This window comes from Geospiza fortis, unplaced genomic scaffold, assembly GCF_000277835.1.
Source record: "Geospiza fortis unplaced genomic scaffold, GeoFor_1.0 scaffold282, whole genome shotgun sequence".
NCBI classification, from domain to species: domain Eukaryota; kingdom Metazoa; phylum Chordata; class Aves; order Passeriformes; family Thraupidae; genus Geospiza; species Geospiza fortis.
The window spans coordinates 312,945-340,536 of NW_005054424.1; the positions used below are offsets into that span (position 1 = coordinate 312,945).

The 27,592-nt window shown below is 36.9% G+C and overlaps 1 protein-coding gene across 1 annotated transcript in view; it reads left to right on the top strand.

Moving 5' to 3' along the window:
* Window positions 1–27,592, top strand: part of ESYT2 (extended synaptotagmin 2) — a 52,324-nt gene that overhangs the window by 18,293 nt on the left and 6,439 nt on the right. The window contains exons 7-19 of the mRNA XM_031061725.1: window positions 4,313–4,368; window positions 9,044–9,164; window positions 9,793–9,969; window positions 10,403–10,485; window positions 11,730–11,778; window positions 12,409–12,498; window positions 13,033–13,128; window positions 20,311–20,373; window positions 22,290–22,364; window positions 23,015–23,101; window positions 23,858–24,007; window positions 25,025–25,413; window positions 27,498–27,592. Coding sequence (XP_030917585.1) covers window positions 4,313–4,368; window positions 9,044–9,164; window positions 9,793–9,969; window positions 10,403–10,485; window positions 11,730–11,778; window positions 12,409–12,498; window positions 13,033–13,128; window positions 20,311–20,373; window positions 22,290–22,364; window positions 23,015–23,101; window positions 23,858–24,007; window positions 25,025–25,413; window positions 27,498–27,592 — 1,531 coding nt within the window. The remainder of the gene's footprint in view (window positions 1–4,312; window positions 4,369–9,043; window positions 9,165–9,792; window positions 9,970–10,402; window positions 10,486–11,729; window positions 11,779–12,408; window positions 12,499–13,032; window positions 13,129–20,310; window positions 20,374–22,289; window positions 22,365–23,014; window positions 23,102–23,857; window positions 24,008–25,024; window positions 25,414–27,497) is intronic.

Here is a 27,592-nt window from a genome sequence, read left to right on the forward strand (position 1 = left end):
GTTTTTTAGCAGAGGTGTGTAATAATCAAAATATTGACAGTGAAATTGTACCACTGTTTTGTTTCATAGACTGTGCTGCAACCTTTTGAAATGCTTTTTAGTCACATCAATGCAAAGTGTCACTTCTCAGTGGCATCTCTTTGGTTGTTCTTGGCTTTCTTTTGGGCTGTGGCAGTTAATACAGAAACCACTGTGATAAATGTTTCAGTTCAGTGCAGGAGATGTTTCCCAATGTTAAATTTCAACATGCATTGTGTTACTCAATGCATTTTTTCAGTGAAGTCTGTTCAGGAGGCAGCACAGGACTTACTGTGTTAATTGTTGTACGCAGTACACTGAACAAAATATGAAAACAAAAGGAAATGCAAATCTTTTCTCATTTGCTATTTAATCTGAAAACATGGTTATGTAAATACAGGATGTTAAATATGTTAAATACAGGATGCAGGTATGAGCACCTCAGGATAGGGACCACTTTTGGAAGGTATTAATAGTGTCCATTTGCTTCTATTTTGCCTATGAATAAAGAAAAAATAAATCATATCATAAACTGGGTTCTTTGTCTTAAAACAGTATAAAATTACTTCTTCTAGAAGCTTGGTAGACTGCATAGCTTTTTAAAGTGTCTCATAATGTACAGTCAAAACCTGTGATTAGAACAAGAGAGTTAGTCTCAATACTCAATTTGTGGTTAGTCTTATCAGCCACTACCAAGTTACTTGTTTGCTATATTACTTAAACATCTGTGGGTTTGCATGATTGCGGAAGTAGTATAAAACTGAAATTATTAACACTAAGTTGGAATTTTCATCCTGGTTCAATTATTTATTTCTTAACTTTTTTTTTTCAGATTTAAGATAAGGAGGAGATTTGAGAACATATACTAATAATTTGCACAATTAATTTTTAAAGTTTTCCTGAATGAAAATGTTCTGTGTTCTACCTCATAGTTTGTTTTTGTAGAACTGTACAATTAAAGCTTGCATACCAATGTAAAAGAACCCATTTTGCAACAATTATTTTCAACAAGGGGTTTTTTACATTTGGAAATTTAAAACTTCATAGCTTTGAATTGATAATCATGTAGAAAAAAAAATTACAGCACCTCAAAGGAAAAAAAAAAGACTGTTCAGTATACAGTATGGGCTGTAGCTAAGAAATTACTCTCTTCTGAAAAGTATTGCTTCCATTTAGCCTTGCTAGTATTTCATAAATAACATTAACCTTTTCTCAGTAAAATCCTGCTAGTACTCTAATAGTGGGCAAAACTAGTTGTAAATGAGGTAATTAAAAAAAGACATTGAATACAAAGTGGTCCTGTAGCCGCTGATAGCTTTGTGCTTTCACCTAAAGAAGGAATCAGTCAAGAAGGTCAGCAATCTCTGTAGAACTACTGAAGAATTTTTTCACTTTAGATTCTTGCAGTCTGGTTTCATCCATAACAAATGTAAATGATCAGGTAGATGGCTTGGTCTGAGTTTAGTTTTCCTCACATAACGTGACTCTCTGTAGAGAGGGGATGTCTGAAACAGAATCTCTGACATTCTGGAGAAACTACTGGGTGGAATTATTCCATGATGGGGAAAGATGGAATTTTCTGCCCCAAGGAAGATGACTCCTACTCCATCTGCAGATTTGCAGCTGTGGAACAGATTTGGGGCCAGTGTAGCAGAGGAGGGCCTGGGAGCATCCAAGCCAGCAGAGCCTGAACTGCACTGAAGCACCAGGAGAAAGGGGGAGCTGGTCACTCTCAGAGACTCCTGGCCCCATGTGCCATCTTGACCTCTTCTCTCTTGAGGTTTGTGCTTGCCTGGACCTCAGGTTCAGCCACGTTGCCAACTGTTACAGCTTGTCTGGCCTCAGGCCATTACCCATGGCTGCTCTTCCACATGAGGATCAGCACCACTTCAGGAGAGATCTGGAAAACATGAAACATGACTGCAGTGTGGCTCCAGAGGCAGCTCAAGGGCACAGGGGCTCAGCTGGTGAGCTCCCTCCTGCTGGTAAGGTTGAGGAGACAAGAAAGTGACTGGGAGTAGCCAGGAGGATGAGCAGGAAATCATGGAAACCAAGGCAATAATCTCTGTGATCAGAAGGCTGGCTGGGTGGATGAGGGAAGAACCATGGATACAGCTTACCTTGACTTCAGTAAAGCTTTTGACACAGCCTTCTGCAACATCCTCGTAGGTAAACTGCAGAGTACAGAGTAGATGGGCAGCTTGGTTGAAAAGTGGCTAAACTCTTCAGGCTCAGTGAGTTGGGGTCAGCAACATGAAGTTTTGCTGGAGGACCATCAGTAGTGATTTAACCTGGTATAAAAACTGGGGCCAGCACAAATTCAGGGCTGTCCTGGGTGCTGGGACAGAGTGTGCTCCCAGCAAGTTTGCTTGCTTAAAACTGGAAGGAGTGCTTGATACACCTGATAGTTGCACTGCTGTTTGGAGGGACCTTGACAAGCTGGAGATATGTGCCAACAGGAATCTCATGAAGTTCAGCAAATGGGAATGTAAAATCTTGTGCATAGAGAGGAATAGCCCTTTCTCCCATGTCAGACTGGGGGCTGATTGGCTGGAAAGCAGTTTGCTGAAGAGGATACAGGCTGATCAGTTGGACAGAAAGGAGAAGTCAGAAACATGCATTTATGGCAAAGAAGGCCAACAGCATCCTGGGCTGCCTTAGGAGAAACGTTGCCAGCTGGTTGAGGGCGATTTTCAATTCTGCACAGCACTGGTGAGGCACATCTGGAGTGCAGTGTGGGGATCCCCAGTACAGCAGAGACAGGGACATGCTGGAATTAAGTCCAGTGGAGGGCCACAAAAATAATGAAGGTACTAGACATACCTCATAACATCATGTTCCAGCCCCTAAATCATCTTCATGATGCCCAGGATAGCCTGAGCCCTGTTTGTGGCAGGGGTATGGTGCTCATGTAGATTCTGCACTAGGCCCCATGATTTGTGTTGCCTTTTGTTCTGGAATATCTGGTTGTTACATCTCACTTTTTTCCTTGAAAGGATAATGATTTTCTTTTTCCCTGCTTAATTGTTTGTTACAGGTAGGCCTGGTAATATTGTTCATAGGTAATATTGTTGAACTATTTGCTACCATTAATAAAGTATATTAAATAATATACAGTATTCCTTATATGAGTTAAGCTATTATGTCTTATCTTTACTGGAAGTATTCACAAAGGAAAGGAAATCACTAATTAAACTATTAATAGATTCTTTGTAAAAGAATGGTATGTGCTATTTTTAAAAAATAAAGTGAAGTTAGGGTGATGATTCTCGTCTGTTTCTGAAAATATACAACATTTGTTCTTGCAGAGGTTTGTTGTTTTGTTTTAGCATTTAGCTGAACTGCTACAATTAGTTTCTTAACTGAGGAATATCAAAATCCTTTTCTCATGCAGTTATACTTTGAGTGAGTTGGATTTGGAAACATGGTGGTAACTGGGTTTGGGTTTATGTGTTGCTTAAATACTCTGGTAACTTCTGTGAAGTTAATTGAAATCATTCAGTGACGAGAGAATTAAGGGAACTCAGGTCTGTTGGTTTTGTTATGTAGAATTAGAATATTATAGGATCAAAAAAGATGTTTTAAATTAGTTTCTAATGCCAGCAATCTTGAAACAGAATAGGTACCTTTATACAGCATAATATTCTACAAAGATTTTCAATGAAGAAAGTATGCATGACCTAGCAATGAGTTATCCCTTTTAATTATTTCTGAGGATTTTTTTCTCTTTGATACTTAATCCTGTTGATACCTTTCTTCTTTATCGGTGATAGAATGAACTTGTGCCTTGAAAACAGCCTCTTATGTTTGAAAGTTGTTATCACATCTTCCTGCCACCTTCTTAATCCCAATTCTTCATTCTTTCTGTTGGCTGTGTCTTCTAGATCTCTTATTTTCCTGGTCTCACGTGGGATTCTTTTTCAGTTTATTGTAATTTGCAAATTCATGTTAAGAGAGGTCTATGGTGACTCCAGAAATATTTCTCCAGAAAATAGAACCACATTCATTATTCTATATGGATTGTACGGAGTAGATCCTGTGTATTTGTGTCTATTGGAGGTGTATATTTCTATGAGGAATGGATAAGAGAATGGTGGAACTTCTTATAACTTTTAAAAAATGTGTCTAAAAATACTTAAGAATGGAAGAGAGTTGTTTTGTTTGTTTAAGAAAATCCTGGAAACTGGTTAATTCTCCACTGATCAGAATCTGTAACAATTGAGTTTATTTCTTCAGTGTTACTAATTCTGAGCTGCTTTTCTTTTTTTTTTTTTCTGTCATCCCCAATTGACAGCTTTTGGAAATTAACTGGACTGGACTGACCAATCTTCTGGATGTTCCAGGACTGAAGTGAGTATACCTAAAGCAGTGTTTGATATATCTGCACCCCAGTAAAGCCCAGAAAATCTCAAGACCATCAATTGAATAGTTTCTAGGTTAGATGACTCTGAGCAGTTCTCTCGTAATGTAGAGTTATATGAAATTGCTCAATTTGCAGAAGGTAGTGACTTCACCACAAGTCAAAGTATGCCAAAAATATATCTAGTAGGTCTTGTTAAAAATACTTCGAAAATGTAATTTATAATGTACTTCTTTTAGTGTTTTCAGCCTTTTCAGAATCTTGTGAATTTCCTATCTGCCATGTCCTATGATCAGAGCCTTCCTTTCATGCCAGTGGGTTTATGACATCTTGGTTCTTGGCTTTGTATGCCAATCCATCTCTATTTGCTTGTGTAAAGGTAGTGAGAAATACCTTAAGACTATTCAAACTAAATAAAGTTTCTAATATCTTCAAGTGTTTACTTTTAAAGCTTTCAGTTTATTATCTGAAGATCAAGTGGAGTACCAAAATATTGACTGTATATAGCTGTAAAATAGCTTAGTTTATTCAGAGTTTTTCCTAATACCACATGATAAAATCCCAAATTAAAAAGCATCAATAGAGGTGCAAATTAGGCTGCTTTCAATCATTATAAACCTGATAAAGTTAAATCCATTATTATATTCATATTTATCAGGTTTTAATAGTTACCCAGGGACTTTTTGATATGGAGACAATGGCAAAGGAAATAATGGTGGATCTGATACACACTTGGATTTTGTGACTACTCCTTTTATTAGATCCCATACTCTCAAGAGTTTGCTGATTCTAGGATTATTTTTTATTGTTTCAAAACAGGAGTTTGAATTTAGGTATTAAATTAATCCCTTAGTAATCAATTGCGTGACTGAAGTGAGTTTTGCTTCCCTTAGACACGTGAAGCCATTGCATGGAATCCCAGCTGAACAGTTGGAAATTAGAACTTGCATTAAGTAGGTTAATGGCTCCAAGAATTGCTCATGTTTCAAGCCTGTCTCTGAGGAGAGAGGTTTTCTTGATGAGTGAGAGAAAATGGCTTCCAAAATACAGCTCCTGAGTAATAATTCCCCTTTTTGATACAACATGACTGAATTTATATTTAGCACTTAACTTTACTAGGCTCCTGAGACTCACATCCTGCTACATATTTGCCTGACTGCAAACATAAAACCTCAGATGTAAACAAAGTCTAGCTAAATATCTCAAGTTTATGGTTTCCAGAGCAACCAAACTTGGCCACATATGCACAAACCAGTGCCACCTAGACGTGGTATAGTTTCTATAGTAACTGTAACTGGGGTGACTCATGCTCTGCCTTGCCAAGGGGTTTCTTTAGTGCTGTATTTGTTTTTCTTATCTGTATAGATAAGTTGTGTATTTTGGTCTGACAATTTGACATATTGTAGTTGTTATAAACAATGATGAACAGGAGATTGCTGCCACCACAGGTACCTTTATAATCCTGTGGCTGTTGGCTGCACACTGAACTGCTTATTTGTACTCTGTCTGCAAATGTCTTCTGCTAATTGAATTTCAGCATTAGCTGCTGGAAGCTTCCCTGTCAGCTGTTAACAATTTTTTCATTGCTTTTCCTATATGACTCCACAAGGAGAAGGACACACAAGTAATTCATATTCCATCATTAGTATAGCTTGTGGAGAAGGAATTAAAATCTCTGTGTGAGGAGGAGCCAGGCTGTGAGAATACTCAAGTGCTTTCAGGGGGAGATGTGGATGATGGGAAGATGTTTGGGTGGCTTGAGATACTGTGAAAACACTCAATGCAGTCAGAATTTTGCTGTCTCTGCAGTATGAATAAAGATAGCACAGGAAAAATAAACAGCTAATAAAAATTGATAAAAATTAAGTAGAGCTAAGTAGAGAGCAATACAAAAGAGTAGGCAACTAACAGTTATTTTTCTTCAATGAAATTGAGCTTTTGAAGACAGTCTAATAAACTAAATGAAACATTCTACACTTCTTTCCTTTCTTGGACTGAAAAATTAGTTGTACATAGAATCATTGACTAAAGTTTTATGATCTTAGGAAGCTGGCTTTTAATATTGCATCAACATAAGCATTTATATTAATGCATCTTTCTCTGTTGCTTGCAGTGTTTTGTCTCTGTTTTCCATAGATCAAACCACTTACTTTAGATAACAAAAAATGCAAAAGATTGTCATTTTTGCCTTGTATTCATGAAGAATGCTTTGCATCTAGGTGCACCCCACCTGGCTAACACTAGATGAGATTTAAACAGCTTGAAAACATTGTGTTGTTTTAGAATTCATTTAATTCATTAGTTAGTTGCATACTATCTTCAGTGGTTTTTTTTCAGCTCCTTATTTAAATTTAGGGTATCTGCTACCTTCTAGGAGTCCAGTTTCTCTGTGTAAGACTTGGTGAAACTTCATTAATACAGCCTCATTTTTCTCAGGTGTTTTTTGTGAAATTCAAGTAGTAATGTTGGGATAAAATCATGAGACTGACCTCTGGAATCAGTTGGGGTTTGGTTCTGGCATAAAGGATTGTGAGTCCTCCCAGTGCTTGGGCTGTGTTTTAAGGAGATCTGCTGTAGCTGTATTTGAATCTGGACCTTATGCTAGTCCAGAGGAGGTTTATTTATGCCTGTGGTCACATAAAGTTTGTGATCTTAGGGAAGCACTAGAGAAGAGCAGGGCAAACTCTGGTACCATTGCTTTTGTTGCACAGCTCCTTTGCTTTCTGTCAGTTGGTTTTCTCATTAGTCATCTGGTCTTAAGGGACTGAGCATAAAGGCAGAGCTTTCTCTTTTTGCCAAGTAGGGACACTAAGAAAAGCAAGAACGAAAAACCTTACCTGGTCTCTATAGTAGAGTTTTGTTATTAGACTTGAATTTTGAAAAGTGTGATTGTTGCTTGTGTAGTTATCATCACTTCAGCTTGGGTTTGGTTTTTCTTTTAATGTTAAGACTGGTTGAGATGTTTATCTTCAATTTTTTGTCACCTCTTGACAAAATAATGAATTCTGTTTTCTTTCAGAGCATAACTGAAAGCAAGATGTTTGGCAAAATGAAACTTTAAAGTTTGAAAAGCAATATGTTAAAATGATAGCTAAGCGAAGCTACTCTTCAGAAAACATGTATTCATCTTAAGATTTACTGAAACTGAATTTCTTAGGGTTAACATAGAATTACAACCTCTTAAAATGTGATTGGATAAGCTCTGCATGAAAGGGAGGGCAAGGAAGACTCTTTAGGGCACACGTGAATTAACTCAGAAGTTGAGAGGAAACATTTTTCCTCTGAGCAATATCTTGACATTATCCCCTGTTTCTTCTTTCTAACCAGAAGCCTGCACAGACCTGTCCATTGATTTTGATGCAGCCCTGAGCTCCTTCTGTTCCTGTTGTTCTGAGTACCATTACAAAGTCAGCCATGTTCCATCATGTATTGTAGTTACCTGGATTTCCAGTGGAAGTGGGCAGCCAAGGGCTTGCAGGCTGCTCAGGTTTCAAATCTCTGGCATGAAAATCAGTGTGCATTTTTAGTGGGCCAGGTTGTATTTAATGGGTTTGTTCTGCTGCCCATCTCTAGCATAATGTTAATTGCTCACCACTACATTTTCTTTCCAAATGAAACTGTAACACATATCATATTTCACTGCAGCTTTTGTGTTTTTATATGCTAGCTCCTGAGTCAGAGCTATTCCCAGCTTCAGATTCAGTCCTAGAAAGCTTCACAAGGTGCTCACACAGAAGTGCTTCATCCAAAAAATGTTCAAAGTAATCAAACATTATCTGCATCTTGATTTCACAAAGACTGTAAAAAGGAATCATGGAATTTATTTAGGGTGAGAAATCACAGCCCCACCAGCTTTAGTGAGAATGTCCCTCTGCAGTTCAGAGTATCTCAAGTATTGCTGTAATGATCTCTCTGAAGCTTTGTGCATCCTCCTGGGATGTCCTGGCTGCTTGTGTTCTGTGTTCTGCCTGTGTAGGCAGTGTGTGCATCCAGTGCTGTTGCTCTGACAGTGATTTGTTGTCAGTTCAGACCTGAGCTGGGTGACCTTGTAGCTTAGGAAATGGTTCTCTTCCCTGTGTTTGTGGAGGGGTGTGGGGTTGGGTTTTATGTGATTCATTACCAGTGTGGTTGCACTGCCACTCCCTTTTCACTGAACAAAACCAGTTTTGCTTCCCTAGGCTACGTTTTACTGTGTTTTACACATTGTGTTCTGTGTGTCTGTGGTTTAAGTGATGGTCCTCCCTGCTCAAGAGGACAAGTGGTTTCATAACAATTCAGGAAGGGGTAGCCAAACTTGCAAGGACAGATAAAACATTATTGAAGTACAAAAGTAATTAAACAGTTACATCTGCTTCGTTGTATGCATTAGAGGCAAGAGCACTTATGCAATTCCTTTTTACCCAGGCTGCTTTCAAAAGGCAAGGGTGAGGGGAAAATTTGGCTGTGGCAGGGAAATGGGAGCTTTATATTCATCCCTGTGGTTTCTGCTGTTCAGTGTCAGCTGCTTCCACCTGGTGGCCGTTTGGGCAAGAATCCTTTATTTTAATTTTATAAACCAGATGTGTCTTCTGCTCTCCCAGGCAGGCAAATATTTTCTCCATTTAGGTTGTTAAGCAGCTAAAGAAATATTTTTTTGAAGTAACTGAGGATTCTTTTCTCCAACAGTGGCTTATCAGATACAATAATATTGGATATCATCTCCAACTACTTGGTCCTTCCAAATAGAATTACAGTCCCCCTGGTCAGTGAAGTGCAGATTGCTCAGCTGAGGTTTCCTATACCAAAGGTAAGCAGGTTTCTGTTAACAGCAATAACTGGGCATTTAGTTTCTTCTGTAGTAACTGTTCAAAGCAATCTGGAGGAATTTTAAAATACAGTTACTGCACTGGTACAAGTTGCTGTGAATTCAAGCACTGATAACAACTGATTTAATTTATAAACAATTTCTGGGAAGTTAATGTTTCAAAAGAACATCAAAAAACGATTTCTTTTTTTATTCTTTTTTTTTTTAATCCTAAACTTATTACTTTTACAATCACTAGATTCCTACAATCTAGTTTAACTGCATAGATAAAAAAAAGTAGCATGTGTTTATATGATCATGGAAAATTACTATTAATGTGCTTCACTAAACAGTTGTTGCTATTTTTTGCTACTCACTCCCAGAAACCTGATATTTCTTGATGTAACTGGCATGTTTCTGATGGCTGATGACAGTTTTTCTTTTCAGGAGTCTCTTGAGTGCTAGGTCTGTTGAGTGTGTGGATCATCACTGATATCTTCTATTTACAGTATGTCCAAAATAAGTTTCATGTTAAGGAAATGGCAATGGAAATTATAAAACATCTTTGTGTAAATTGTGATGACATGGAAGCTTTCAGATTACTATGCAAACTCATCTTTTCCTTTTTCAGGGTGTTCTAAGGATACACTTTATTGAAGCTCAGGATCTAGAGGGGAAAGATACTTATCTAAAAGGGATTGTCAAAGGAAAGTCAGATCCTTATGGAATCATCCGTGTGGGCAACCAAATTTTCCAAAGCAAAGTCATCAAAGAAAATCTCAATCCAAAATGGAATGAAGTTTATGAGGTATAACCAGTGAAAATACTTTGTTGTGTGTTCTTCTTTACGGAAGAAACAAAAGAAGAAATATCCTCTTTCTTTTGTTAAAGAGGTTGTTTTGGGGGGGTCCTTAAGGAGCTTCTTCATGTCTTCCTTTAGTAGCCCAAAGTTCTGTAACAAAACAGAAATTCTCCCTTTGTTTATATATTGGGATTTTTTTGTCTAGACTGAACATCAGTAATTCTGAAAAAGTAATTTGGGCTTTTAGAGCCAACATTGAGAAATTTTACCTGAAAAGCTCTTAAAATTGCTCTACTCGTTAAATTACAATTTTTTAAAGCATTTTCTTCCTAATGTATTTTATTGTACAAAGGTACTGCAGCTCAGTGTTTTACTGTTATTACGCCATTTACCCAAGCTGGTCACTTTTACTGATAATGCCCTCTCAATGAACTTCCAGGCCTTAGTGTATGAACATCCAGGACAGGAGCTAGAGATTGAGCTCTTTGATGAAGATCCAGATAAAGATGACTTCCTGGGGAGGTAAATGTTATAGAGAATATGTTTGTAGGTATTGGAAAGAGATTAAATATTGTAATTTTTCTTCAGTTATTATTTTTATTTTATTGCAGTTGTTCTGCTATCTAATTGTATTTATAAACAAATTATCTTGGTAGTAAGGAATTCCATTACTATTTCATGTGTAAATACATTTATGTGCAAATGTGCTTGGGTGTGTATATACACATCTATATGTTTACATCTTTTCTGAAAAAAACAGGTGAGTATTGTGTATTGTGGGTACCCAGAATTGTGCCCTAGCTTCTTTAATGTCTGTGAGCTAGCTAAGTCTTTATTCTTTCTTCAGGCAAAGTTAATATAATTTTATAACTCTGTATTTTCTTTATCTGCATAGCTTCTAAATGACTGTCTCAAGTTTGTTTTTCCTCTTAAGAGCTGATCTTAACTATTTGATTAAAGAAAAATTTTACTGTAATGCTTTTACAAACATGACCCACTCTTTGACTCCATAGGCCATAGGTGTGTTTACTCATAAACATTTCAGGGGTTTAGCCAGCTTCTTTCTCCAGTAATTTGTCACCTTTATTTCTTGAAGAGTTTTGGAACTTCCTATTGTTGTTTTCCATACAGAGTAGAGCTCCCTTGCCTTTCCAGCTCCTTCTCTCTTAACAGGAGAAACAGTAGCTACTTCTCATTAAAATTAAGAAGTAGGCAGTAGAAAAGTTTCTTTTTCTTTGCACTTCCCTAATCTTACACTGAAGTGATGGGAGGAGGAAGTGACCTAATGTGTACATCAGTACTAATAAAATAAAAAGCCAGACAAATGTTCATGCACTGGCATGCAGATGTCTGCTCTGTTTAGTTTTTAGCAGATTCATCCCCTGCTACATTTTTAGCTTGTATGAACTGGAATTCTCCCAGACACTGCCTAAGCATGAATTTGGTCATGGGTGCTGTTGCCAGTGGGTAGTTTGGATGTGCTCTCTGTTTTGAGAGTTGGGTCATACATATGTGAGTTATATTGTGCCAGTTGTCCTCATGGTTACAAAATGGGCTCTAGTGTAGGCATTTTCCTGAAACCCTGCACTCCTCTTTGCTCAGCCTTTTCCTTCCCTGCTCCTTCTTTTCTTAGGTGCTAAAAGAATAATATTCTGCCCTTTTGATCTCAGTGGTGGATACTCAGCAAGCACAGGGTGGTGCTTGAGTTCTGCGCTAGATTTTTATTTCTTGACTAAAATACTACTTCTTTTTCTCCATTTTTCTAGTTTGATGATTGATTTAATTGAAGTTGAAAAGGAGCGTCTTCTAGATGAGGTAATGGAGTTCAGTCAGTTTTGGTTTAACAAGACCCATATGTTGTACATGTTGTTGTTCTTGGATTATTTTTTCCTGGGCATAGTTCCTGTATGTGCAAGAATAATCTTAATGCTGTAGAAATAGATGCCCTGATGATCAGTACAGTGGTTTAAGAGCTATCTAAATTGGTCAAATCTGAAAAATAATGATATTCTTTGTTGGTCTTGAGGTTTTAAGGTTACTGCTATGGAAATGCAAAAAATAGTACCTTAGATATTTGGTGAGAAGTTTTTTTGCAAGACAATAGTTAGACTAATAGGCTGACTAATTTTTGTCCTATATGTAAGAGAGATTTTATAGGAACCTTGTGCAGGGTTTATCCTTACAGAACTTTAAGAATTTTCTTGGTATTTTAAAGATGCTTTTTTATATAATGTATAATGTTTGTCTGGGTAGTTTGATCATTCTGTGTTGTAATACTTTATGCAAAATACAACATTTTAATGGATCAGATCTTTTCAGGTTATGTGGACTTCAGCTTTGAGAGACTCTTAGCAGACTTTAGTGCTTCCTAAATGTCCTGAAGAACTAATTGCAATCATGTATTTGTTTGCCAGATTATTTCACATTATTTTGCTTAATTTTCAGTGGTTTACTTTGGATGAAGTGTCCAAAGGAAAGTTGCATTTAAAATTGGAATGGCTCACATTGATGCCAACTGCTGACAATCTAGACAAGGTATTAAAGGAATACATTACTTTCCTTCTAATCTTAATTATTTTGGGGTGATTTTGTTGTGACTTTTTTGTTTATTTGTTTAGTATGTAACCAGATCTCTAGCTACTGTGAATTTGGAGAAACCTGTAGCTTTATTCCAAACGGTCTGTCTTGAGAAATCTCAAACCAGTCATAAGTGTCAATGGTTTAAATGAGATTTTCAAATGCTTTTGCGGTTCTCTTTTTTCTCTTAATGTTACTGTTTGAGAATATCTGCTGACATTTCTTTAGTCTGGGAGATGAAGATGGATATGATACTACAATCTGTCCAATCTAAAAAATAAGTAGGAAATGGGGTGCAAATTTCCATGCAAATGGTTTTGAAATGTCTGTATGAGTCTTGAAAACTTACTTTTTATGCATCATGCTCTGAATTTGTGAATGCTTGATTTTTGGGAGATTTTTTTTTCTTTGTTTTTTTTTTTTTTCCCAGAAATGAGACAGAAATAGTAATACTTGGTTTCCAGGAAGGCTTACAGTGTGTTTTTGTTTTAGGTGCTAACAAGCATTAGAGCTGATAAAGACCAAGCTAATGATGGGCTTTCTTCTGCATTGCTTATTCTGTATTTGGACTCAGCAAGAAATCTGCCTGTAAGTTATGTTCTCATGGATAGCCTCCTGTCACAGAGTCTCTTGGGTACTCCCAGCATGTCTTGCTTGGTAGTGTGACACTGCTTTACTAACACACATTGTGCCATCTTCTCTATAATTCCTCTCCTTTCAAGACGTGTAATGTAAGGTCCACTTTTTTTTAGTAGCATAGTATTTAGCTATATATTTAATAAAACATTATTCTTTAATCACTGTGGTTTTTCTTTAAAGAATGCTCCTTTCCTGGACTTGAAAGGCTGCATGTTTTTATTACAAGATGTTTTCCGTACATGATGTGGGATTAGCATGAGGAATTTCAAGGACTAAATGGGAAACAACCCACTTCCATGAGTTCAGGTGAACTTTCTTGCTTGGGCTTAGGGTATTGCTGGAGATTTAAAGGTACTGAAGTCCTCACCATGAAATCAGTCCTGTGCAGTTGATGTTACAGTGCCAGAATATTTGTGTGAGATTTCTATCAGATTGTTTTTTGCAGGGTGATTTATTTGCTTGTGCAAAACATAAAAATAAACCATGTTCTCTCTATGGATTTATCCTATGGGACTGTGAAATAACTTGTTTTGGAGTTTCTTTCAGGTTAGTAAAGTACTGTTCCTGGTTGTAATTGATAGCAGTAATAAAGTTAACCCTACCATAAGGAGATACATGAAACTTAACTGAGTTTTGCTGGTTTTCAGCATTGCCATTAGATGAGAGGTTCTGGAAGTGATGACTAAAATATTAATAAGAGAATACAGTTTTGAAGGTTTGGATTTTTTTGCATGCATTTTGCAGATTTGTCTGCTGAAATTTAGGTTAAAATTAAGTTAAATCCTAGTGGTAACAAGTGAAACCTCAGTAGCCCAAACAATTTACATGACTGACTAGTGATTTCATGTCTGTTCCAGGGTGTATAGAGCAGAGTTTGGAAGTGCTATTTCTAGGCTATTTTAAAAGCTAAAAAGACTCATTTGGAATAGAGTTGGAATCCTCATGTTTCCTTTTTAACCTCACTGTATATTGAATTCAGGCAAAATCTGTAACTTAGCAGAAAAAAAAATAGAATTGCTACAGTAGAGAGTAAGCAGGAACAGAATAGAATTATGGTGTGCTTAGCATCAGTTTCAGAGTACTGCAACAGATAGAAAAAGTCTGTCTGCCATCTGTTTTGTGTACTAGATTCAGTTGAACCAATTTATGTATCTTCTTGTTCAACTACTGAATTTTACTGAAACAGCCACAAAGTTAATGTTTGGTAAAATACACTAAAGCCTCTTGCTTAAAATAAGTGGTGTAAAGTTCTCTCCTACACCAGTTCCAGTCTTTTCCACATAGCTCTGATTCTCTGTTACATTCTCCAGCAAATACTGAGGCTTAGTCATAAATTATTTTTTTTTGTTTTAAACAAATATTCTCTAACATTGTCTGTTTTAAACAAACTTTCTCTAACATTGTCTCCTTCCTTTGGAAAGATGAGGTTGCAAGTCTCAACTTCTGCCTATTTTTGCAGACAGTATTTTAATTTCAGTGCATTTAATCAGTAGATCTCTAAACTTTAGGGCACATAAAGGGGGGGTTGTTTGCACAAAGCAGATAAATTAGGAAATTTGGGAACAGCATCCCGAATTTCCTATTGCTGCATCTGATATTCTGTCTACAGTACAAGAATTATTGCCTGGGTGGGTGGAGAATGATGGTCATAGTGTGGGACCTGTTTAATCCTCTTACATTTTTCTTCCTCTGCCAGCCCAGAAAAGCAGTTGCAACAAATGACTAAATATTTATCTTTAAGTAATTTTCTTTCCAGTGTTGTAAAGAATATAATAGAAAGTAACATAGAACAATTGCAGATTCCATGTACAACTTTACTACAAAAGAATAATACGATACTGTGTTAAATCAAATTTTCCAAAACCAGAGACCAAAAGGCTTCATAGTTATGTCAAATAGGGGGAAATGCCACAGGAATACGTTTTTTATGCAGGAGAACTGAAAAGTTCATGGAGCTTCTACATGAGCTGCTGTTAATTGTAGTAAATAGAGCTTTTTTTATGGCCATAGGATTCTAATATGGAGCAATATTTACAAGACTAAACATGAAATTTGTTGGTTTCTCATGTCTTGCTCATGTTCAGTGGTAGGAGTTATGTAGAGAAATAGCAAATTAATCTCTTGGACTGCTTGTATTTATGGAGAAGAGAGAATTTAAAGAGAATGGGTAAAATTACACTGACCCTTAATAGTTTGAAGACTTTTGTGCACCACTTTAACGTTACAGTGAAAAATTTTCTACAAGAATAATTACTTTTATTACCTTGAAAATTGCCTTAAGTGAATGCTTATCACTGGTACATTTTAGGTCATGCCTTCAGCCTTGTTTTGTTGGAGTTATAGTGTTGAGTTACCACAACACAGGCCTTTCTTTTGCATCATAGTTGTGAGTTTCTGGCACACTGGGATGATTGATCTGGAAAAGAAATAGAAATGGTGTACAAGGCTGGTCTCTAAGTTAGTAAACATTAGTTGGATCTGCCATATAAATCTGAACTACCAAGAGTGAGCCTGGAAAGTGGGTTAATATATTTGAATAATTAATAAAAAAAAATTCAAAAAGCATTCCACCTTGCTAGGCTACAGAAAGTCATTTAATGGATGAAACTATTTGTAATGAGAAATATTTACTTTTTGTTTCTTGCTGTTTTCTTTGGAATCCTTTGACTATTTTCCTTAACTTTTCTGTGTAGTAAAGCTGCTTATGCATTCATTCTGCCACAATCCCATCACTCTGCTTTCTCCTTCCATTTCCATCTTCCTAAGAGTATCTACGAGGGAAACTTTGGGTGTGGATACTTAAAAGAGAGGAGAGCATCTGGACTAGTCTTTTGTGAAAACACTACCTCACTCTATAGAGCACTATTTGTGAGTTCTCTGGTATTGTTTGTATTGTACCTTTTCTCTGCCAGAGTGTGGATTAGTGCTACTAAAGCCACTCACTCTAGTGGAATGAGAGCATGCAATTTGTTTTCCTGCATGGTTTCAACAAGTGTGCATTGTTTTTGTGCTATTTTTATTGCATTTTAAAGGCTACTTAAATTTCATTGATCAGCATATCATTGGGTAAGTAATTAACCATTTTTGATAAAACCCAAGATAAGTTTGTTCTAAAAGCTCTTTACATGTAACTTAAATTGCTGATTCATTGAGAAATAAAATGAATACTGTACTAGCACACTATGTGCTGGTTAATTGTTGGCTTTTATTGCAAAGAAATTAAAATAATAAATATTGCAACCGATAGTTTCTTCAAAAGGTGACACACTCAATGTTTGTAAGAACTTGCAGCCTCTCCACACTGGTCCAAGTTGTTTTGAAAATGGGTGCAGTTCTTTGTGCTTCCCAGACTATAAATTCCCTTGTAAATTCTATCTCACTCCATGATGCTCCTTGTTTTGCAAATTCCCAACCTCCTTTTCTTTTTTGGAAATTAGTCTGTAGTTGGGAGAATCCAGGCTAGGGTGAACTAACAAGTAATACTTTTTTCTTGAATTTGATGTTACAAAGCTATTAAAAACTGATGAGCCTCTGAGTATCTTACACTTAAATCTGGAAGTACAACCTTAGTATCTTTAAAAAGACTGAGAATCTGTTCAGAATAAGTATCTTTTTGCCAGAGAGAGGTGGGTTTGTCTTTGGAGATTGTGCAGATAAACTTTAACTGGCTGGCCACATCATAATCCTTGATTTTAAAACACCTTTCCAAAGCCCAGAAAAATCCTGTTAGTTTCTCTGTAGAGGTTAATTTTAAAGTGTCTAAAAAGTTATAACCTTTCTTATAATCTTCTTAAAAATTAATGAATGAGAAAGGCCATTTATAACCTACAGTTCCATCATCTTGGTGTTAAAAATGTTAAGGAGTTGCTGTTTCTTTTAGTTATACAAATATCAGATACATTTTTAAATTAATTGTTATTTTAAAAAAATCAAAATGCTGGATTAAGGATGTAGCCCTGATGGTTTTTGTCGATCTTAGGATCTTTATGTTAAGACAGGTTGTCTGTACAGAGCATTTATTTAGAAATCAGACAAAACTTTCCAAATCCTTGAGTTGATTTGTGAGGCAGAGTGGAACAGCAGCTGTTCAAAGAAAGCTGGAACATGGAATGTGGAACATGAGTTACTGGGAACATAAGTGTTAAAAAGGGAGCTCACTTCCTATGGGAAGAGAAAAATTCTGAGTGATCTCTGTTCCTTTCTAGATAGTTTATTCACTGCTGCAAATCTAGGTTTGTGACACCAAGACATTCACCCATGTAAATCTGATTTAGCTGAAGTTAAAAGAATTGTGTTAATTTCCAAAAGTAACATGAGTTTTATGATAATCAATAGTTTGTAACAGTTTTGGTGTCTGTGTAATTTATACATTATCCATATTTTAAATGAGCTCTTACAGGTAGTGGCTGTTTTCTGGTTATTTGGTGAGGATGCACTCAGAGATAGCCCAAGCAACACTTAGTGAGTCTAAAGAAGTAATGAGTCATTCTCGAAAGCATATGGAATCAGGGGTGGCTGAATAACAAACCACTTTGTTACTTGTATAATTTATGGGTTTGTTATGAGGATTTACTGCAAATGTCAATGGCTGCTAGAGAATTCCACTGTGCCATTATCAGTGTATTTCTTGGATAACTCATCCTCTTTTCCTGTTGCTGCAGAGACACTCAGAACCATACCAAGACTATTTTGTCACCCAAAGCAAGACTTTCCCTTTTTATATTGAGTATCCCCTTTCCTCCTCCGAGTCTCCTTCCTCCCAGCCTTTCAGCCACCATCTTCATGGACCTGCAGCTTCTTCCCTTGAAACCTGAGGCCTGGCTTAAACATATTTGCCCCAGCTGATGTCCCTCTTGGCCTACCTTGCTATGATTCCAGAGGAATTGAGATATGCTCAATATCCAAGAGGCAGTGGTTGCCTGCCCTTATCTATGATCACATAGGTTTGGTTTTGACTTCTAAAATCCCTTGAAATAATAATATAGGAAGGGAAAGATTTTTATTGAATATGCAGGTGAAAATGGGAAGGAAAAATAGTCCAGTAAGTTGAGTTGCAGTTTAAGATTCAAAATAATTTTGGCGAATTGTAGATGCCATCTGAAAAAATGAGATACTTCTCTGTAGAGGACAGTCATTGCATCCTTATAAATGTGGGAAGGGAATAGAAAGAGATTTGAAAAGAGATCTTTCTACAGAAAGAGATTTGTAGTCATTCTGTGTCATATTGTTATGAAAGAAAACACTGTGATCTATGTAGAAAAGAGGAGTGCAGCCTGTGAGAAGCATGGCCTAATCCTTTTCTTCTCTTAGCCATTACCAGGGCCCTGATCTTGGCTGTAGCAATTTAAGGTCTGGAGCACAGCACTGATGATGGGAGAGACAGCAACCACGGCTAGCAGAGAAAGGGACTTCAGCCCCAGGAAATAAATCATGGAACCACAGAAGGGTTTGGCTTGGAAGGGACCTTAAAGATCATCTCCTTCCAACCCCTGTGCCATGGGCAGGGACACCTTGCACTAGATCAGGAGCCTCAAAAGCTCCATTCAACCTGGCCTTGAACATTTCCAGGGATGGGGAATCCACAATTGCTGCAAACAAAGTGACACTTTTATCTTTGTCAGAAAACAGGGAACAGTGCTTCAACTCTAGCAAAGAATGTACCTGTTGAGCATTTAAGAATTTCCTAATGAAAAACAGTTAAGCATAAGTTTCAATGAGGAATAATTAGTTTCAATTAGTTTCAACTAGGGATAGTGGGCAGTCTCCATCTTTGACGCTCTGTAAATACAGTACTAAGTTCCTAATGTATCAGATAAATAACTGTGGACAATTCCATGATTTTATTTTGAGAAATATAATGTTCAAGAAAAATACCCCAAAAAATAGTCAAACCTTATTTCTGGTTCTCTCAAGTTTAAGTTAGACATGATGTTCCTTGCTTGTCTAGATTGCTTCCAACTCAAAATATTCTGTGATTTTGTCCTGGATATTGTATGTTTATTCTGAAATAGAAATTTTCAAGCAGGATGCCAGGAATCTTCGGAATATTTTGGCCAACTGGAATATATGACATCCCAAAAGAAACTGCAAAATAATATTTCTGCATAAAGCTTAAATCTCTTCAAATTTTAGTCACTTAGATTTTAATTTCAGAAAGCATTTCTTTTGGCAAAGCATTAATACCAGTTCCAGTTCATAAACCAGAATATTTTAAAAGACCATTATGCAATTATTTATTGCCACAATCTATAGCTTCTAAAAAGAATTATTCCTTGAAACAAAAATGTGCCTCTAAAGAAAAAGCCAGCCATAAGTACAGTAACTTGAAGTCTGTTTTGTTTCCAAATTTTATTTTCTGAAATGATTTCTTATTAATTGAACGCAATTTTTTCTAGACATTATTGTGTCACTTAAAGAACAGTATATTAATCTTAAAATAAAATTCTGAAATTTCCATATTTAATGGAAAGCAGTGAGTTAACCAGTTTAAATTCCTATTTTTAGTGTATTTGCATGTCTTCATTCAACTGAATAAAGTAGCAGACCTTCATTCTAGTTAGCATACAGTGTTTACATCACTTTTCTGAAGAGGCTTAAAGAAATTTGACGTTTATAATGATATAAATCCCTATCAATTCGATGTTGTAATTTCTCCCATAAAAGGACTCCTTTCCATAATTACTTGACTTATCATCAGAGAAGCTTCTGGGTTGTGAAAATATGCTCAAACAAATTCTGAAAGGATCATTTAAGAAGGCAGTTCATAGGGCATCAGGCATTAAATAAAAATATTTTGTGAATTATCTCTATTAAGGTAAAAAAAATGAGCAGAGAAATACAAGCAGACGGAAATTGGGTATATTAGTTTTAAAGCAGAATAAAAATATCCAGAGGAGAAGAGGAAAAAAAATTTGTCAGACTTTTTTGTTGGTGGTGGTCCTTTTTTGGTGGTGGTCCTTCATTGTCTTGTTTTGTTTGAAAGATGTTGTTGTTTTTTGTTGTATTTTTTAGGTTGATTTTTTCCCCCTGCTTTGTCCTATGTTGTCATGTCATAATTAATTAACCTAGTGAAATTGCTTCATTGCATGTCTTATTAACCCTTCCTATGTTCATTCTCTCCTGACTTAAAAGAATAATCCATTAGAATTTAACCCTGATGGCTTGAAGAAGGCTGCTGTTCAGAAAGCCCTGAAGGTAACATTAATATAGTCATCCATTTAAGGTCACAAAAGTAATTGGAAATGCACGAATGCCTGCAACACTCTGCTTCCAACACTGGATGGGATTTCTATTGCCAGATACATATTTAGTGTAATTCTGTTTCACTTGAATTTGATTTCAAGAAGCCAGTGTCAGGATGTTGTTAAAATTCTATGGTCTGTGGTAATTTGAACTCTAGATCAGATTGGTGGAGTGCAGGCTGCTTGAGAAGACTGGGGAAAAGTGCTGGGAACTGATTTGTAGTAGTAACTAAAGAATGAAGCTGACATGAAAGCTAAGACATCTTCCACATACTCAGTGATACCTTATCACTCAGCTCTGAATGGCTGGTTTGCAATAATCTTGTTCCTGCTAGATGTTTTTAGTAGGTTTTACATCTTTTATATGACTGCTGAAGAAATTTAGGCCAGCTTTTTGGTAGGCAAACTTGGAAAGGGCTAATGTTCAGCTGGAGGAACTTGAAAAGGGACAGACTTTAATAGGCCATCAACAAGTCTGTCAGTACCTGGTGTTAGAGGTGCATTATATGTGTGTGCACATTGCTCCCTGCTTAATTGGAATTAAAATGATTCCTATTTACATATCAGCATAAGTGACAGGGTCTTTTGTCAACTCCTGTAGTTTCATCATTTTATGAAAAAAGTTTCAGGCAGCATTTTGTGGACAAAGAAATATTAAGATAATGTTACCTACCATTTTAAAACACCATCAGTTGCAGTGCAATATGGCTTTCTTTCTGTCCTGTAAACCTTTGTATTCAGCTTTATTTGAGAGCTAAATATTTTTTATTAAAAATTATAAAAAAAGAAAGGCAGCATTCATCCAAGAAAGGAGTGCTTTAGCTTTATTTCTAAAGGAAAGTATGGTTCTAAGCAGTATGTCACATTAAAGTTGAGAATTATTAGTGGAAGTATGTTGTGCAAAATGTAAGTTCAGATCAAAAAATATTTCTAAACTATGCACTTTCTTAATTTAAAAATACAAAATATTTGAATCGCTTGGTTGTAATTGTGACCTTACATGCATTAAGAAGATTTTAACTAACTTTCTGTTGATATACCTGATTTTCCTACAGGGTAGAACTCAAAGTAACCGTGTATCCTACATTTTCTAGTCTTTTTAAACTGCATTAACACCTGCTTGAGATGATTAACTTTCATGTCTAAATTTTCTTTCTGAATTGAATTTTTGTTAGATTAAATTGAAATTAATGAAAGAAACATATAGTTGGAATGTTCCTTTGCATATATAATTTGTTTCTAAACTGCTGTTTGTTTTCACAGTTTGATGTAATGCTATACAGCTGGTGAGCAAGGCTCAGATATGGCAGATGGTTGATTCTCTAATAAAGAGTATTTGGTAAACTGTAGAAATATCCCTCACATACATTATAGTACATATTCTTTCTCCCCCAAACTGAAAAGTAGGGAACATCAGTGTTGGATACCACATCCAATTTAACAGTTCTACAGCACTGTATATAAAGTTCCTGAGTTTGTGCTTTCTTCATATCTTCCATCTGCATGCAATATTCATTTTGCAGTTTTAACTATGCTTCATTAGCTTTGGGGATTGTAATGCTCATTAAAAGATAAGAATTTGCATCTTACCAGTTTCATTTAAAGAAAATGGAAATGAGTCTAAAACTCCTGCTTATTAGTAGCATTTTACTTCAGCATATTCAGGTAGTTGGATGCCTTCATGTTGATGTGTTCACCAGCTACTCGCCCGTCTGCCATTCCAGCCAGCTGAATAAAACACTGAGAATAATAGGGAAGCATGTAGTAGAATGCATATGATTTGTATTTTTAAGATGCAAACATTTAAGTTTCAGAGGGGAGGGGTTTCGCTCTATTCTGAAGGCAAAGTTTTTGCTTTTTCTTTACCAGTCAGGAAAGAAAATGAACAGCAATCCCAACCCACTTGTTTTGCTGTCGGTTGGACACAAGGCACAGGAGAGTAAGGTGAGTTCCTACTCTAGGCTTGGCTCTGTCTTCACATCTTTGGTAGGTCTGTGAGCTTGGCATTTGGCTACTGAGCCATGGTGCATAAACACAAACTGAGCTGCCACCAGAACTGAAATTGGCAACAAGCAGCCAAGGATTACAATTTGTGACCTAAAACCACCTTACCAACTAAACCATGGCACAAAGGGCCACATCCAGTATTTCTTAAACACCTCCAGGGATGTTGGCTCCACCACCTCCCTGGGCAGCACATTCCAGTGCCCAGTCACTATTTCTGTGAAGAATTTTTTTCTAGTGTCTGGCCTAAACTTGCCCTGGTGCAGTTTAAGACTGTGTCCTCTTGTCCTGTCGGTGGTTGCCTGGGAGAAGAGGCTGACCCCTCCTGGCTACAGCGTCTCTTCAGGGAGATTCCTGCCAGGGAGTTGTAGAGGGCAATAAGGGTCCCCCTGAGCCTCCTCCAGACTAAACAACCCCAGCTCCCTCAGCTGTTCCTCATCAGACTTGTTCTCTAGACCCTTCCCGAGCCTTGCTGCCCTTTTCTGCACACAAATAAAATGGCAAAATGAAAAATGTGCTCATCTCTTGACACCACCTCTATTAGACAAACTGTTTGATAATTTGTGCACTTCCTTTTTTCTTAACTTCAGATTAGATACAAGACCAATGAACCAGTGTGGGAGGAAAATTTTACTTTCTTTGTACACAATCCCAAAAGACAAGATCTTGAAGTTGAGGTATGTGTCCCACTCTCTTCAGATACCTTTCTTTTCTAAGATATTGCAGCAGTAAAAGTCACACACTAAAGGCTGTTATGAAATGAAACTAAATGCAATATGAACATGATTAAAGCTATACTTAAAGTATTTTTGTTTTTAGACCAGGCAATGAAATGTTTATTTACATTTACTACTAAAAGGAAGAAAGACTATAACCAGGCTCTCACGTGAATAACATAGTTAATGGTTGTCTTTTCAAATTTTAAAAGAATCCAAAAGTAAATTTGATATACCAGTTTGGAACTGGGAATCTTTTGTCTCTCACACCAAGGAAGTATTCACTTTATTCAAATACTGTATTCCTTTACACTGTTGATTGTCCTTTACATAGTTCTAAGAGACTGAAGTCTAAATGAGTGAGGACTGTCTTAATCACTCTTCCTCTAATAGCTGTGGGAATTAATTTTCACACAGACAGTTTGGAAACCCTGTAGTTATTTTGTTCAAAGGTCTGGTAGATGTAGATGTGGTGGTGGTTACTTTTCTGTCTTACTTTTGCTGTAGAAGGTAAAGTTGAAGAAATGAGGCATTGAGTATATTTGTTTTTTTCCTCCTTCAATGTAAAGTAATCTTAAAATCAGGGAAACTTGGTTTAAGAACAAACTACTTTCAATATTGTTTCTATTTTTTATTTTTAAATAAAAATGTAATTTCTTTATTTGAATTCTTACAAAGCAGATGATACAAAGTGACTTAATTTCTGTGTTCCTTCAGGTGAGGGATGAGCAACACCAGTGTTCTTTGGGGAACTTCAAGCTGCCTCTAAGCCAGTTGCTAGAGAGTGAAGATTTAACTATGCATCAGCGATTCCAGCTGAGCAACTCTGGTCCCAACAGCACTATAAACATGAAGATTGCACTCAGGGTACTCTAAAACCTTTCCCATTGTAAACATCTGAAAGCATATTTAGGGCTGTGGTGACTCCTGGTCTGCCAGCTTTTGAAGAAGCCAGTACATTTCCTTTGATGTCACCTGCCAAGTGTCCTTGGTTGTGCAGAGCTATCAGTACACAGAGATAGCCTCTAATTTAAGCAAATTCCATTTGAAAACTGTACAATGCTCAAAATGAAACGATAGTCACCTGCATTAATCAAAAACAAGGTCTTCTGTGGTTTTAGGTTTGGAAATCATGTTTGGAATCTGAATTCCTTCAAATCCTTTTTGAACCCACTGGGCTACAGATCAGTGAAAGAGCCTCCATCTAGAAATGGAACTGAGGTTTTGATGGTTTTAAAAAGTAAAGTGTATAAGGAAGGGAAGTACCTGCATAGTACTGGAAAAATTCAAACCAGCCTTCAGACATGTTGGAGTTTTTAAAACAAAACTTGCAACCTGCAAGTTAGTTTGTCTTTTTTCTCGATCTAAATTACTTAGTTTAATAAGGTACTATACCTCTTTGCAAACACTGTCACACTTCTCCTATTTTTCTTTCTAAAGCACTTTGTTGCTTATGTGTCATTAATAAATTAAAGCAACTTATAATAGAGAAAGTAAGAACAATTAATGAGAAAAATTTGTGACGTAAAATTAAATTTCAAAGAGTAGAAGAAAAAATTACAGAATATCTTTCCAGATGGCTAGAAATGCAAAGTAAATAGCATTTACACCAGAAGTTGGTAGAATATGGGAAGGGAATAATGAGGAGAATAATTCTTAATAAATGGAGAATTTCATAGTTGTGAAATGAAGTTGCCATGAAGAAGGTGGAGATGTGCTTTGTCATGTAAAGTATTTCATAGTGTTGAGTTAGCAATTGTGAATGGTTTTGGTCCTGCTTTAGAGTCTTAACTTTACAACTTGACACCAACCAGGATTCTTGTAATTTGTTCCTGTTTCTTATAGTGCAGAATAGTAACATTATGTGTATTTTCCTGTATCCAGGTCCTTTCTCTTGAAAAGCCGGCAAGATCTCCAGATCATCAACACTCAGCCCAAGTAAAAAGGCCATCTGTTTCCAAAGATGCAAGAAAATCATCTTTTAAGCCTCAGGTTCCTGTCTCGCCAACATCTGATCCAAACAAGCCCGCTCCAGCATCCCCAGTGACTGACAGTGATAAAAAGACTGACCCAGCTGATAAGAGTCAGCCTCCCAATGCCAGCCCGCAGTGGCCAACAGATCTGAGCCGCAGCTCCTCCAGCCTCCAGGCCTCCAACTTCTCGTGCTCCCCCAGCCACCTGTCGGTGAAGGAGCCCACGCCCAGCATCGCCTCCGACATCTCGCTGCCCATCGCCACGCAGGAGCTGCGCCAGAGGCTGCGCCAGCTTGAGAAGTACGGGGGGCTCAGGGCTTCTGCAGCACAGAGTGCCGCCAGAGCAGGAGGGCTTAGTTCACAATACAGAACTGTTCTTTATTGTTCAGTCACTGGGATTTTCTGCTTCTTCCTGGTGTCTCAGACAGAAGCTGCAATTAGAAGTTCCTTACTATTGTGATCGTCTGCTAGATAATCTAAGTCCCACTTCTTCTCATAGCTGCACTTTGTAGTTTCATGGCAGTAGTTGCCTGTTTCACCACTGAATCCTATTAGCATTAATTAAGCCAATTAAGCTAGAAATGGTTGGTCTTTTAAAATAACTCGGAGAGATATTAGGCTATAAAGTATGTTAAATGGGTAGTCAGTTACTATGCAGTTACTGAAGATTGTTGCAGACATGCTTTCTTAAATTCTTGAATTTTTTTTTTTTACTTGCCTCAGTGGGCAGCTATACTTTCCAACTACAGCCATCCTGCTCTGAATAAGAGACTGGAAACTATTCATTCCCTATTCATCGAGGTTCTCTGTGAATCTAAGTAGAGATTTTATTTTTTTACTTGCAAGGGATTGAACCAATTTATCTTTTTCTCTGTCAAGGGTTCATAGAATCAACTGAGTCATAGAGGTTGGACAGAATCTCTGGTTGATCATCCCTCTGCTCTAAGCAGATTCCTCTTCAAAGTTAGATCAGGTTTCTTCGGCCTTGTCCAAACAACTTTTGGTTATCTCCAAGGATTGAGATGCCATAACTTGTTCAGCAACTCCAGTGCTTAACTACTCCACTTTTAAAATGTTCTTCCTTATTTCTATTGAAATGTATCTTGCTGCAGCTTGATTATGGTCTCTTGTTATTTTACTGTGTACAGCCACGAGGATTCTGACTTGGTCTTCTCTAAAATGTCTGCTTTAAGCAGTGGAAAGGCTGCAGCTGAGTCTGCTGGTTGCTCTCTCTTCAATTTGTGCAAATACAACACTTGCTTATGTGCTCCAGACCCCCATTTATCTTCATAGTCACACGCTAACTTGTCTTGACTTTGTCAGCCTCTCTCCTGGTCCAAAACTGAGTTAGAGTTGTTAATTGTGATAAAGATTGAAATACCACTCCTCATGCAATGCATAAATGTCATACTTTGTCATTTACTAAGAGTGGTAAAGCTGCAGGTAATGAGGTCCCTTATTGCAAGACCACATGCTTTTAGGTGCTTTGATTGTTTTTTTTTTATTTCAACTGAGAAAATACTGAAATTAAATCTTCATTCTATTTTTTTCTAAGTCAATGACTTGGGAATTTCAATGGATCAATCACTTTGTAGTAGATATTGACAAAACAAGCACTCCTGTCTTGAAGAAAAGATATCCTTCAGGTGGCTGACAAATGGCAAATATGGCACATACAGTCCTGTGTGATATGGAAAATACTTACAGTCAGTTCCCACAAACTAAAATGAGCATTTCATGGAGATGAAGGAACTGCATATGCTGGCCATTCTGTAAAACACAAGTTCTTAAGCATGGTGCTTGCTTTTTATTTAAACATGACCTCAAAGTGTAAATTTTTTCTGATCTTCTTTTCATGGTGATATAAACTATAGAAGAGTAAAATGGTTGTATTTATACTGAGCTTTTACAACAGGAATTGTAGATTCAAATGATCATTATTTTAATCCCAAGAATATGTACATTTCTATGATAAGAGAATTTAGAAAGTAATGAGCCGGTCTTCTAATTGGCTTCTGGCCTTAGGTAAGAGTGGCCCATGCCTGAGGTTTTCATTGCAGTTAGCACTATTATTCTTTCAAATTTCCTAGATGCTGCTTTGATGTTTATTTTAGAGCAGGCAAGTTCTTTACTTGTAATGAATAAAGTGCCATATTTCTAATGACAAGAATACCTGGCTCTGGAGAGCAGAGTTTTTGGCCAAGGAGCTGAAGTACAAGAATCTGATGAGAACATGCTCACACACTTACATGTGTTCTCTTCTTTCCCATTGGTCTAGAGAATTTAAATAGATAATACATGATTTCTGGGAAAACTGCTCAGTTAAGTCTCACTTCTAATGTGCATTTTAAAAACTAAGCATAATGTTCTGCTTTTTCCTGCAGTGGAACAACCCTGGGGCAGTCTCCATTAGGACAGATTCAGCTAACAATTCGTCACAGTTCACAAAGAAACAAACTGATTGTGCTGGTGCATTCCT